Source organism: Athene noctua, chromosome Z (genome assembly GCF_965140245.1).
Source record: "Athene noctua chromosome Z, bAthNoc1.hap1.1, whole genome shotgun sequence".
Classification (NCBI taxonomy): domain Eukaryota; kingdom Metazoa; phylum Chordata; class Aves; order Strigiformes; family Strigidae; genus Athene; species Athene noctua.
Window position 1 is genome coordinate 12536334 of NC_134077.1, and position 15116 is coordinate 12551449.

Here is a 15116-nt window from a genome sequence, read left to right on the forward strand (position 1 = left end):
CAGAAAAACCCACTTGACCCTCTCGAGCAGCACCATGCACCAGAGGAAATGATGAGGTTTGCAAGGCACAGCAGCAAAAACGCAGGCACGGGCCAGGAGTGCACAGAGAGGGCAGGACTGTGCCGTGCTGTGAGCTGCGCGGGAGTTTCCAGCCACGCTGCTGCTGCAAGTGCCCAACCCAGCACTCAAACACGGAGCAACGCACACAGGCTTGCAATGTGGATATAAACGCTTAACTGACAAGTTCCTTACTCCAGCTCAGCCTACCCTGCAATGACTAGATGACATGTCCATGCGCTGCCAGGCAGCACAGGGTCTTGGGCACCTCCAGCATTCCCCATGTCAGAGGAGCTGAGAAGAGAGCTTCCTCAGCTGCCTCATCTTTCTGGGAGGCAGGTTTGCTTCGAGCTGCTGTGCAGTGACGGTGAAGCCAGATGTTTCCATAAAAAAGTGGACCACTTGATTGCGAACTTTCCCAGTTTGGAGGTTATGGCCTCCACCTCCCACTATGAGCTCCACTGCAGCTCCACTCCATCCACAGAGAGGCTGCCTCCAGCCCAGCCCATTCCACCGAATCACTGGGGTTTTGAAGGTAAGTTTATGCCCAGGGTAGGTAGAAGACAAGAACAAACACCAGGCCAGGACCAGTTTATATTCCCTACATATACAACCTGTTCCCTTATAGCCCAAAGGCTGGGCAGGAGGTACAGTTTATTGGCTGTGTGCTCCCGAGACTCTGCTCTTGATGAAAACTCCACATTTCACCTTTGACCTCTGAATTTTTCTTGCACAGGGGCAGGAAAACACAAAGCACAGCTTCCAAGATTACGAAGCAGGTCCTATACACCACCTTCTAACACTTCTCAAATACTTTAACCCTCTTCACACTGAATGGCAGTTCTTAGATGATAGTATTTGACTTCTAGATTAGATGCACATCTGGACAGCATTAACACTTAAGTCTTTGACTGTGCTCTTCCTGACAACTTTGTCCCTACAATGTCAATTCTAACTGTGGAACAGACAGACTTCAGCATAACAGAAATAAATATTTAGAGGAGTACTAAGGATACCATTTATTTCCAAAATCACTAAAAAACCCAAACAAAACAGTTTATGGAGATACAGATTTACATAACAGAGACAGCAAATTGAAAAATGTACAATCTATTTCATGTTATTGCACTCACTTTTTTATAATATTCAAGGCATATTAAACAGTTTTCATTAAAAGAAGTTTTATTTATATAAATAAAAGTGTAAATATACAGTATCATACAATAAGTGTATTAGTCTAACACACAAAAACTACCTAGAGTGGGATCCCCATTTCTCACATGACGTAGTCTACTCTTCATCAATATTTCCACTTGTACATTTACATACTCTAAACGTAGAAGCAGGTAAACACTCCCATCTGGGAACAGTTCCTTCAGATTTTGACAAGAACCACTGCAGAACATTAACAGGGGTTAATTTTAAGTGAGGGTAATCAGAAAATATGAATCACTCAACAGTTTCTTAATACTTATCTGCCTTAATATTATTTTATTTTTTTAGCAAGAAAATGATCAGATGTTGCTCCCTCCCTAATTTAGGCCTAATCTCAAGAGTTTTTAATACAGATGCAGTCCCTGCAGAAGCTGGAAAGAGGTTCCAGGTACAAAAGGCTGCAGAATACACAATGGCAGTATCGCACCAGAGCCAACTCTCATATCCAGGATGTGCACCCTGAGCTGCCCCAGACCTGGAAGCAGCAAAGCCCTCCACCAGACCTTCTTCATCTAGGAGCATATATTCACCTTATCTGGAATGCCTTTGGTCCCTGCCGAAGAGTTGTAGACTGAGTCTGTAATTTCATCCTCATTTACTTTACCAGGTGCATAAGCAAAGGTTCACTACATCTGTTTGGTCTAGCCATCCTGTTTGCAATACAGCAGATCCATGTTGCATAAATCCTGGGGGTGTTATGGGGAATGTCACCCCAATAGAGAAGTTAGGAAATGTTACTGTAATCATATCAACACTGGTATATCAGTAAAGATGGGTCTTTCACCAAAAAAAAAAAAGAAGTATTTTCAGGAACAGAAACAATCAGGTTAAATACTATTTTTTTTCTTGCTGCAATGTTAGTAGTGTATCATTCTACCCACGGTAACTATCAGACTTAAAACATTAAACATATCTTTTAAATTATAGCCACTACTGAATCACACACAAAAATCCCCACCTCTCTTTGCTGTTACTCAGCCAACATATATCTACGTGCATGTAAAATAAAATACTGAATAGTATTCGATTACTGAAAAATGAAAGCCTTCTAAATCACTCACAATGAACAGTACCTGCAAATAAGCGTCTGAAAATACTCACCACGTATCATCTTAAGACACCTCAAATTAAGCTTAATTTACAAAAGGAAAACTTAACCTTTGAGCTCACACAGGTTTAGGAGTGAGGGATACATACGCCTCCCTGCATTGGAACCTCCAGAATTTTAAACTGTGGACTGAAAAAAAAATGCCATTTCCTACAACACAATTGTGATTTACCACATTAAAGTAGCAAAAAGTCGGTACTGCACTTGTACGTATTATACGTAAACAGGTATGTATTCACTACGCTGCAATAAATTCCACATGCATTTATGTATCTATTATACACGCTATTACTGGTCATTCCGGAACAAGGCCTCACCATTTAATTGTCACTGCCAAATGTCTTTTCCCTGTTTTTCAGCAAACATGCAGGGGTAACCTCTCTTAACCCAGCAAAGGCCTGCAACCTCAGTGTGGTCCTCTGACCCCAAGTGCTGCATCCTCCTGAAGCCTCTCCCACCATGGAGGTGACCGGGTGCAAGGGCTGGGCCCAGCAGAGCAGCTGAGCTTTGGGGTCACAGAGGAACAAACTCCACAGTCATTTCACAGCACTGAAGGTGAATTAGTTTCAACAGAAATCCTGCAGGCAAAGCAGCTGCAGGACTACATAAAGTATTGCCTTTCCTGTAACCAAAAGCTGCATCTCTCCCTGGATTCACATGCTAATATGTCACTGAAAACAAATTAAATCTATTCATTTTTAGGCAAACAAAGCACAGCTTTTCTGCTCACCTGGTCTCAGGTTGCCTTGCAGAACTGAATTTTCCTCTGCACATCACGAGTCGCAGTCTAATAAAGCTGTCACAGAAATGAACCAAAGTGAGTGCTCCACCAACCTGGAAGCAATAGCTCCAAGCACTGTTGAATAAATGTAAATAAACTGAACTATAGTATGATCTTGGGGTAGGGCCAACTGACAAGCCCAGACCTTTTTCTAACAGCTATGCAGTGTCTTGGCTCACTACAAATGTAGGCAGCACCTCAGATCTGGACCGGTTCCAGGCTGAGATCTCTTCACCCTAGGCATGTAGGTTGCAAGCAGTCTCCAGCCTAATGCAACAAACAACCTGAGCACTCTGGAACAAACAACTTGTTCTCAGCTGATAAGGACACTGGCCCATTTCCTCCTGTATCTTTTATGTTGTTTAGCTATCCCCAGATGTAGGAAGATAAATAACAGAGTCTAATTGCTTGCACCCATACACTCTCCTCCCAACACAGCAGACTATAAATAACATTCAGCAGCATGGCCCGCTACTGATACCTCCACTGTGAGTAGAGGTGAGACAATCCAAACTAAGCGCCTTTGGCACTGCAACCCTTTCAGTTTTGCTGTATCTAACACCATGGTCTCTCCCATCTACACAGTTTTCAGTTTCACCATCCAGAACTCTCAGCATCAGCCCATTCCTGACACAGCCAGGCACACTTCTATCTTCCACACACATCCTCACCCACTCTCACACAAGCAAAAATAAATACTGGACAGGAGAAAATAAAAAAGAGCGATTAAAAGCCACCACAAATATGGCCAGTTCAGATTTAATCTGTTACAATCCCCATCCTTAGACCACCATTTTCCAGCTTGAGTGTTTCAAGTCAGGCAGCCTTAAGCCTTTGCAGCCAAATAAATGCGGCCTGGCTTTCAGACGTGTTCAGTGATCGCTGAAGTCTGTGGGATCTGCAAGTGCTCAGCACTTGAAATTATCCCCCTTTAAAAAATATATATTTTAAAGGTGCCTAACATTAGAATCCTAAATTTGAAAATTTAAGCTTCTAATGTTTTGTCCCAATTTATCCCCAATTTTTATCACTCCCATTTTAACCACAACTATCAACTCAGTCTACACCTTGGTGGAGAATTAGCTATTATTTGGACATGATTTTCTTGCTCACAGATTTCTACTGCATTAATGATAAGTGCTTTCAGATACAAGTTGCATCTAAGAGCAGATTCAGTTGTGGTGGATGCTGAGTTAGTTTATCAGTTTTAAGAGGATTTTTCAGCTTTGCAATAAAATGCTCATGTTTTAGGCATAAAAGTTGTGCAAAATTATACTCTGTTGTCATGCATTTTTAGCAAAACTGCATTTAGAAGAATAAAGTGAGATTGTTCCAGACATTCTCTTATTACAACAAAAAAAGGACCAGACCCTAAGTAAGCGTCCTGAAGTCTTATTACAGCTAGGTGATATAGTACAGTCTAAATACCCATCCTTGACAACAGGATGGCAACCAACAAGTTATACTCTCAACGCTCTGCAGATACTAAAAATATCAGGGACAGGCACAGTGTTATTTATCTCAGTCAAAATACTTTGTATCAAACCCAGGAGAGGTCTTGAAGTTCCATTAAAACTGCCACATAATACAAAAATGTCTCTAACTTTTGGCTTTCTTCATCCTCAATAATTAGGTGAGATTTTTACGATGCTCATCACATGCTTGCTCAGTGGTTCTCCAAGGCTCTTAGCACCTCTCTGCAGAGCATTAAGACACTTCTGTGTGGCTTTAGAAACAAAGACAGCTTGTAGACAGTTTAAAATGTTTTGTCTTAGCATGTGTGATTAGATGTGGTGCTTCCATCATATTGAAGTTCTGTGTTTTCTGATTAGTAACTGAACAGGGCCCTCTGGCACAGATTTAATAATGTTCCAGGCATCATAATGCATGAGGCCAAGTAATGATTTTCCACTAACAGCAAGAATTTCATCTCCAATTTCTATGTTTCCAGACTGCTCTGCAGCACCACCTAGGAGCAAGAGGGGAAAAAAGTCAGTGTGAAGAAAAAAGTAAATCCACAAAAATTTGCTTTCCACTGTGATGAACAGCAAATTGACCATTTTTCCAACATCAGCAATTTCAGTACAAGTCACTTACGTTCAGCTGAGGTCCAGCAATCTACCTCATGCTGCAACTCAGAGAAAATGTTATTTTCACTAAGATAAATCCTTGCTTGTTTTTGAAGAAAGCAGCATGAGTGCATTAAATATGCTGTACATTATCTCTGTAGCTGTAAGAAAACCTGGTTAATAAAATAAACATAAAGGTTGAATGTGGCATGGATATATTTTCTCGAACAAAATTTTAACATGGTAATGAGCAACTAAAGCAGTAGATTGTAAAACTCAGGCAACAGGGGTGAACAAATCAGACATGGGTAGCAAACTTAGGACAAACACACCAGACACCGAAACAGCTCCTAGAGAGGGGCACACCCTTCACCGCTGATGAAAGTATGTTTCCGTAATGATAATTTAACCAACATCAGCCATCGTAGGGAGGGGGGAAGGACTGTATTTAAGGATCTACATTAATGAGTTCAAGAATTAAACATGCTTTTTATCCTCAGAATCAATTTCTAAAGATGGGAAAACAAGCACACAGAGAGAAATTGATAAGCAATTCAGGAAACACCAGTTTGACATTTTCCTTTGATGAGAGAATAAACCACTGAAAAGTAATCCTGTAAAAATGCTGCGTACCCGCAGCCTCATTGAGAGCTTCAGCTTCCTTTAGAAAGTGCCACATTTGTCACTAAACTGAATCTCAGACTAAGACATATTAAAATCACAGCATAGTTGTGGGATTGGTCTCCTTTCTATACACAGTTCACGTAAGATTAACTATGGCTGACAAACAAAGCATCCAAGAGCGGCAGTTTTTGAATGAACATCATATATTCTTGGCAAAAGCTAATACCAATATCTAAAAAAAAAGCCCAACAAAGACAAAAAACTTGTAAAATCAGTAATTGGCTTTAATGCAGGATGGTGCTTTGATGAACCACACATTACCTAGACTGTGCTTCTCTTAGAAAAGAGAACTGGGTAAGGCATGAACTTTTCAAACCGTTGCATATGATATTGCTGCTGTTATTTAATGTCTAGAATAGTGGACAGGCCCAGGAAGGAACTGCATCATATTTAGTAAATCAGATTGCTCCACAAACATTTACTAGAAGATGCAATCCCTAGCCATTCCCATGAGTGGTTTTTTTAGTGACCACTTTGGCTAGTAAGTGGTAATAAAAAAAGACCACAAAATCCACCCTTGCTTAAAAAAAAAAAAAAAAAAAGAAAGAAAAAATGGAGCCAAAGAATTAAAGTGTCTGTACATGCACAAAAGGAAAACTGGGATGATATCCACTGCATGCTTGTAGTACCTTTAAATACTCTTTTTACAAGCAAGGGTCTGTCTCCAGCAATGGAAGCTTTTCCGCCATCAAGACTGAATCCCAAGCCAGCAGAGGTTTTCAATAATTCAACGCAGATTACATCATTCATATCCAGGTCTGGATCTGTGACAGAATATACATAGCATCTTGTTATGCAGTTAACAGTAAATTGCAAGTTGTGTTTTGTAGAGTTTGTTTTTGCTGCAGTGACAAAGCAGTTCAGAGTTCAGCTCATATTCAGACTAGAACACGTTGTCACGCAGATTCTCAGAAGTGAATGTGTATTACTGCAGCTGTGAAGGGGAGACAATACAAAATGCATCTACACACAGAGATATTTTCATTTTGCATGTTCAACAAAAACCTGCCAAGGCATTTTTTGGGCAAAATTAAATCTTAGCAGATTTAGCTAAGACTCAAAACTTCAAGAAAATAACTGAAAAATTACAAAAATAATGAGTGGAGAGCATTTCTTTTTCTTTAATTTGTTCCGAATTGCTTATTCAATGAGCCACATCTTTTTAAATAAGAGTAATGAATAAAGCATTATATTAAACAAACATATTCCATCCTCTTCAGGAAAAATCTGTAATCACTCACTAGTGTGAATAATTGTTTCTGGTCTCATATCTATGGAAATAACCATGATTACCTGGAGGTGCATCCTGCCTCCTACATAGCAGAAATTTTTAGACCACAATATTGCTGTATCTGACATAAAATATGATTTTGCTTAGAAGGAAATAAATCTACAGTTTTGGAAAACAGGACCCTCTTTGCCCTGTGTGAATGTAAAAATTATGCAGTCTGCATTATCACAAATTGCTGCTACCGTTATCTCAAACAACTTTACATGTTATCTAAAACAGCTGAAGATGTGCTTTGCCTTACACGATGGAAATACGTTCTTCATAACCCAATACTACGTGGTTAATATTGCCCCCTAGTGCCTGCACCCAGCAGATACTCTGCATTTGCTACCGTGGACACAGCAAGTTCAGCGTAGAAAGGGATTCTGAGGTAATTACATATATTTATAGACATGGGAAAAATTCCAGAAAGGTTGATCCATTAATTTACAGAGTGCTTCCTACTTCTTTTAAGCTGTATTAAAAATCTGTAGTATAAAACCCAGTGAAAGCATAAAACAATAAAAACAGCTACAGAAAAAAAAAAAAAAAGCAAACCCAACCATAATAATTATGGCCCACAGGTTAAAAACCACAGGTTAAAAATGAGTGAGTGGCAGTTCCATGTCCTCGTTTTGGGGTGGTCTTAGCCGAGTGCCTGGTATTGCCCTGGAAGGCAGGGGAAGCTATACCACCGAATCTCTCAGCAATAAGCTGCAACCACTGCCCACTCCCTCCCAGGGCCACTGCAGCAGGGCAGGACTGAAGCAGGTCATCCACTGCTCCCAAAGCAGCGGCATACAGATGGGTACTAATGGGTGTTGTGTCTTAATGCTAAAAAAAATCTGAGAGATCTGTTTGTAACACCCTAAGTGCAGCCCTCACACTGAAATGCTGTCTTGTTCCCAAACAGGAACTTACTACTCTACTGATACATTTCCACTTAAACCGTTTATCCCTAGTTTCCTATGGGATGGCTGGCTTGGATTTGGCTTAGCTCCATTTACTGTCATACCGAAATAATTTTTTCTATGTTTTTAGTAGAAACATTATGAAATCTGCTATTACAGAGAGGAAGTTCAATCCCTATGCATAACAAACTGCAGAACCTGGGGTTTTGAGGGTTTTGGGTTGGTTTTTTTTTTGTTTGTTTGTTTGTTTTTTCTTTTTTGATTGTTTACTTTCTTGCACTGACTACCGTTATTACTTAAAAGGAGTTTATCCTGGATTGGAAGAATATGTGGAATCACTACTTTAGCAGAAATTGGATTAGGCCCTAAATGTCCTGCTAAGTTTCTGCCTAGTTATGATATTTAAAAAAACCCAAACCAAAACTAAACTGCATTTAGGCTCCAAAGAGAACAAATAAAATTTAAAGGTAATTTCATTTGCTCCCTTCAATCACATAAGGCACAGATGCTTTTAATCTAAACCACATGGACATTTTTCCATTCAGTCTGCTCTGCAAGGAATTCTTCCAACTGTTCTTGGACAAAGATCATACCTGTTCCTATTTCCATGGAAACATCCTTTCCAGACCCCACACATTTTCTGCCAGTAGCTGATATCTCAAGTCTGGAGGAGTTGTTTGCTTTGTCTTTTTCCTTCTGGATGACAATGACCGCATATTTGTAGAGTCTTGCCTGATGAAGAGTATTCAGGACATCACCATGGACTGAGCTTGCCAGAGACTTGCCATTGATTGACAGAACAAGATCTCCTCTATGAATAGTCCCTTCTTGAGATGCCACTCCCTTTGAAAACACTCTGTGGACCTACGAGAAAGATTTTAACTTAAGGATGCTTTAACCTCATGACCACACATAGTGCTCTACAGGCCAAGGTGAACATGGAGACCCTACCAAAGTTTGTACTCAGTGCTTACTGCCTGGATATCAAGCATGCAACGTTTGCTCCAATGAACACCCTCAATTATTAAGACCTAAATGACTGGACAAAAGCTGCAGTTAGGGATGGGGGGAAAAGCAGACGAAAAGATGCTGTTATCGCACGGTCATTTCTAAGCCAAAGACAACCAAAACCAGCTAGAGAATGTAACATCACAAATCACTCACGCTTTCTCTGAACTACTTGAAACTCTTCAATTAACATACTTCAAGTGACACATAGGTTAAATCCACACCCGTGCTACAGCAAACACCAAGAAAAACATTGCGGTGTGAAACACTCACTCCCCAAATTCCCACTGACTGGGACACACATCCTGTGCTGTTTTCAAATGCAAACTTCCAAGTGGTGCACAGCATCTGTGCACAGAAGGGCTCTGACTTCTTGCAGCTGTAAAAGTACTTGGCTGTCCATCTCAATTTGGATGATCAAATATGCAAATAGATGCAAAGGGATGATTTAGTGGCTTGAAATGCATTTTTTTTCTAGAGAAAAAAACCCACCTCTATTCAGAGGGGATTAAACTTTGAGTAAACTCGCAAGTGCAGCTGAGAATTAGATGTGCACCATTTACAGTAAGAACTGACTAAAAGACTCAAGACCCAGTATTTAAAGATCTGCCCGTTAGGCACTATAATTTTAGCTGATAGAATACAGTCTGCTGGGCAAAGGTTCAAGGTGGCAACTGACACACTTCTGCATGGCATTTTATCTAGGAATTGATCCAAAAATCCAGACCAAAAGTGAGGAATCAGAAGCCTTTTGGGTCCTATTCCCCCCCATTGCAGGGCTATGCTGAGATGGGCACCTGTCATTCCTGCCACAACCCTACAGATCCAAGGAGATAAATTTCCAGCCAGTTTAAGCAGGCATTCAAAGCTGGAATAACAGATGTAGCTACCCAAATGGAAGAGGTAAGTGGAATACAATGATCAAGTCCAAAACATCTGCTGCCTCCCCTCACACACTCAGCTCCTCGGTACTGTGAAACTCACTAGGCATTCCTATTTCTGCACCCAAGTGTGGGCAGAACAGCCCATCTAAGCAGCTCAGCACCCAGTGGCAACCCTACATCCAGCTAAGACCCAGAATCCCAGTAGGTCAAGAACATGAAAATGTTCCCCACTTGAGAAGCATGCTTTACACACACTGAACAAAGGATCTGGAAAAAGCAGGAGCTGATGCTCTTTTGGTCTCATGGCTAACAGCATTCAGGCGAAAGACTTCATCAGCTACTCAGCCTGACAGAGCTCAAGATCATATTTTTACATAGTGTCCCAGTTTCTAGATGAGGTTTTCTGGGGTGATACACTGCTGAGCTTTCCTCTTGCCTCACAGCTGCCACTGCAAGTGTTTGGGCCAGAGACAGGGAACACAACCTTTGTAGCAAGAGAAGTAGAGTTCGTTCCCTGGACTGTGACCATGTTCTAACTCAATGGCTGCTTAATGTAAAATATATTTACTTATATTGGTCTTTCTGTCAAAACCCAGAAGATTCCTGCAAGGGCTGCTGCTGCAGGCCCCACAGACGGAGAACATACATTCTTCTAATCTCAGCACTTAATGGATCTCTCTCTCTTTCAGGGCAGAATTTAAATGCATGTCTTGTGTAAAGAAACTGTCACACAGGACACTGGTTGTCTTGGAATTTTCTGTCTCACTGATCTGTTTTTGAACAGCACTTAAGTTGCTTGGTATCACTTTTTACACATCAACATCACTTAATGGCACACAGTATCTTTGGTTCAGAATGCTATATAAGATGTTTTAAAAAACAACCAACCAGCCCTCATTTACTGACCACCCACAACAACCCTCATTTTCTGACCACCCACAAATTTGTGACGTGAAATCCAGAATGTTTGATAAGGTCTGAAACAGTCATTCTCATGATTTGCAAAACCTTTCAAAAACTCTGCTGTACAGAGTTTACTTTCAAGGGCTGGGAATGAAAATCTTCCCTAAAAGGTTGCATGCACTGCAACTGCATGCAGGATTTCATTTACATGCATAGGAATTAGATCTCGCCGAGCCTAGCCAGTAACAGACTTTTAAAGACTGAAAACATAATTGGCATCCATCTCTAATAATGAAAATTGCGCTTCCCAGACACTCTGTGATTTCAGTAGCAGATGGTATACAGCTGCCTCTGAGAGACACTGTTTTATGACTGTAAATGACTTGCAGTGAGTCTTGATAAACGAGCATTTGATCTCATCACTAGCCTGCTTTAAAGTGAACTTTGCAAAAAAATGACTTGCAGCCATCACTTACTGTGACTGATTTCTGTTCCAGATCTATTCCTCCAGCAACACTAAATCCCAGGCCAGCTCCTTCTTCTTTGTGCAAGACTACAAAGTATGTGTCTTCTTTGCTCTAGCAGAAAAATGGAGGTGGAGTTGAAGGGGGAAGAGAAGAAAAAAACAAAACCAAAGATCGAGACCATGTTAACGCACAAAATGACAAATTCTCAATACCCTCATATTACAGCAGGTGAAAAAAGCAACTCAAGGAATTGAAACAGAGATGTTAAATGCGTTTCTGTTCAACATACAGACGAGCAGCAGCCACAGAGGAGACAGCAAAGTTTTTTTCACGTTAGAAAGCAAAGTCAAAATTAGAATAGTGAAGTGTATTAAACTGTGGACAGTCTAATTTTCACAGGCTGCAATCAACTTCGCATTGCTTGACATTTTGCAGTCAAAACTCAATGGTTTCCATACACCTTTCCGGATCAAGCACCGTACTTTCCAGGGAATTACTAACACTTTTTTAATTGCATTTCTCCTTCCTCTTGAAAGGCAGTTACAAAGATGTAATGCAGGACAGTTGCATCAACCTCTTCTCAGCAATGCTGGACAACCTTGCAAGTGTTAGTGGCTACAAACTGAAGCTTGGGAAGGTTAGATGGGACAGCAGGAAAAAATGTTTCACTTGAGAGATGAAAGTGAGGAGCCTGTTAGTGATCCAAAATGGGTCTAAGCTGTGCTCTTGTGGAAATGGGAGCATCTAGCACAGGAGAGACACTGGTGCAGGTCTGCACCAGGGCTGAATTTGCCTCCAGACCATAACAAAGGTGTAAAGCGGGTTTCTTTGAAGTGATGGCCTGCTGTCAAAACACAGAATTTGCCAGGAGATAGATGCAGTCGCATCCAGCAAGTCTGGTGCTGTCTTCTGAATGGTTATTAAGACAAAACCAGATGCTCTTACAGAAATCACATTTTGTGGTGTAAGGGGGACTATAAGCAAGCATTCAGTAGAGTAAGGGGATAGTAACCATCTGTGGGGCAGAGCATCAGAAGTGGGGAGTAGAAAGCAGGTCTCTCAGCTTTTCCCTGGGATCCCATCCAACATCAGTCATTTCCAGAAACTGCCAACACTAAAATTAATGGCACATCATTAGAAACCAACCTCTTAATCTATTTAGCATTAAATGACTTAAGTTCACTAAATAAACATTTTAACTCAGCATTTGCCTTTTAATTTTGTTTCAAAAGGCACAGGGAACAGGTGGTTATTATTTTCTGGTGAATCAACAGTCAAATTCTTGGTTTCACTGTGTGCTTTTTTGCCAAATAGTGGCCCTGGAAGATTTTCTGCATTAGAGGCATCCCTGCAATGCACACAGCCAATGTCAGAAACAGATGTCACCCTGCTCCACATCACTGATCTATCAGCATTTAGGAGAGGAGCAGTCATGGCTGATCAAATTAGTCCACAGTCTTTTGTAGATGTTAAGACCCTTCTCACCTGTACTCAAGTGAGAACAGCTTTATGTTAGGCTAGAAATAATAAAATCAGTTAAGTATCTAGGCTAGCTCCTTTAAAAGTGCAGTGAAGGTAATGTAAACACTTGTATTTGACTGTTAAGTAGTATAGCAACCCTTTTTGTTTAAGAGGACAGGTTATTTCCAAACCTTGCTGCCACAACTTAATTTGCTTACACTGGGGAAGAAAAAAACAAAATAAAACATCAGAGGTTCAGATATTAGGGGGTTGCACAAGACCACATGTCCTGGGTGAGCCAGCAACAGTCTGAATGCTGGCTTCCCACTGCCGAGGTTGTGCATTTCCTCCCTCCCCAGCTCTCAGTGCCATCCTCCGCCCGCACGTGTACTATGGGGCACAGAGAGATGGCTATGGATGCTTATTGCTTTGCTTGGCCAGACAGTGGCCACACAGGGCCTCCAGTGATCACCTCTGTTCAGCCTGTTAGCCAAAGATCATTGGTTGTAGAGGTATAAACAACAAAATACCTGTTTTGGTTTTCTTTTTTATATTAGTAGTACTTATTAAATGCTAACAGTAAATTCAGTACTGTTCAGAGAAAAAGATGATGACAAACTCTTCGCAGGGAAGCTCTCAGTCCGAATCAGGCAGTCCATCTAATTTTTCAGCAATTGTGTAACTACAAAGAACTGTCCTATTAAGCGCTTAAATCCAGCATTTGACTAGCATAACATTTTCCAGAGTATGTGCCATACTGGGTTTAAATATGGATAAGAAACTATGCAGAGGAGTGCATTCCAAAAAAGCATTCAGCTTTATAAATATCTGCGTTCTCAGACTTTGAAAAGTGGCATAAATAAATAATTTCTCCAAGACCCCATATGAAATACTTTAAAGAACACTTAATTACCTTCAGCCAGAAGTACAATCTAATCCCAATCTTAACAGTAAAACTACCAAACCCTCTTGGCACACCGAGCTTTTGGGACTTGCAAGGTTTAGCTATGCTGTCCCTGAAAGGAAGTAAAGCTGGGTATTTTGGGGAGCTCCAGTTCCTCCCAGCCTGTTCTACGTTTGAAATAGCAACCTTTGTGAAAAAGACTCAGGAATGCTCTAAATGCAGCTCAGCCAGCAGTTATGCAGACCAGATGGCAGTTTCCTCTCCAGTGCTGTCATCATTTTATCAACTTCTGTTCTGATTTAAAAAGGATGTGGATGTATCCCCAAAACACAAACACTGCAAACAGGGAAGTAACATTCTGGCAGTCATTTCACTTCGGAGGCCTTCTTTAAATACCTAGATAATGAAGGACTTTATCTTAATGCAATAACCAGTTTCTCCAGAAGAGAGCAAAGAGGTCACAGGAGTCTCTCGTGAATCCTCCAGCAGCCGCTTTTTTTTTTTTAGCAAGCCACCAGTTCGGCATTAAAAAAAATAAACTCAATTTCTGTGATCGTAGCTTCTAGCAAAAGTGTTTCCAGGCAGAGAGAGGAACAGAGCTTCCCTTGCATGGTGCAGAAAGTGAGTCTGACCCAGATGGTTGGTGGATAGTTAAATTCTGATGTTAAATTCTAATATGCAATTATTGGCAAACCCAGGAGTTTCTCAGCTGTAATAATGACTCAAGTGGAGGCATACTTCTCCACTTAAAATAGATCTGTTTATTGGGGCTCAAAACTGCTTTTGCACTGGACAAACAATACCCTTTCTTATACAAAAGCCATTCAAATTTATTATGGGTTTATAGCAGGCATTCAAAAACCAACATTAGTAAAACTACCATTAACTGTAACCTACCACAGGAGCTCTGAAACTGGAAAAGATCTTATCTGTCATTAATAAAACCGTTAAAAATTCTGCCAATAATCTAGTTTTATTTTATGGGTTTTACCTTTACTTGTGCTTTGGCTTCTTGGAGCATAGCAGCTACGTCACATTTTGGTACTACTGCTGACAAAACAGATTGCAGTTTTTGCTGGTCCAGGCTTGAGATGAGCAGCTGATCCAAGCTAAAATGAACAAGAAAGTATAAAAGACGGCTTTATATTTCTAGACTTTGTAGAGATATGTTTCAGGTATACAATGTAGGTTGCATTAAGATAAACGAAGGGCCAGCTCATTAACAAGCAGAAATCTTGAAAGCAAGTAAGCAGCAATGTATGCTGGGAGAATGAGAAGCAGCAGAGAAGACAATTTAAGAATAACTGTGAAAATCAGTCCCTGTTCTGTTCCCCTCCTCCTTCCCCAATGCTTTTAGCAACAGACACTAACAAAAACAAGGAGACAGTTACATC

The 15116-nt window shown here is 40.7% G+C and overlaps 1 protein-coding gene across 5 annotated transcripts in view; it reads right to left on the bottom strand.

Annotated features, from left to right (window-relative positions):
- Positions 1-1061: 1061 nt before the first annotated feature.
- PDZD2 (PDZ domain containing 2) overlaps positions 1062-15116 on the bottom strand; it is a 139831-nt gene continuing 125776 nt past the window's right edge. For all 5 annotated transcript variants that reach the window (XM_074931334.1, XM_074931333.1, XM_074931332.1 and 2 more), the window contains 5 exons: positions 14714-14831; positions 11367-11468; positions 8689-8959; positions 6544-6678; positions 1062-5130 (listed from right to left, as the gene is read on the bottom strand). In XM_074931334.1, the coding sequence (XP_074787435.1) occupies positions 4964-5130; positions 6544-6678; positions 8689-8959; positions 11367-11468; positions 14714-14831 (793 nt within the window). In that variant the 3' untranslated portion in view covers positions 1062-4963. The remainder of the gene's footprint in view (positions 5131-6543; positions 6679-8688; positions 8960-11366; positions 11469-14713; positions 14832-15116) is intronic.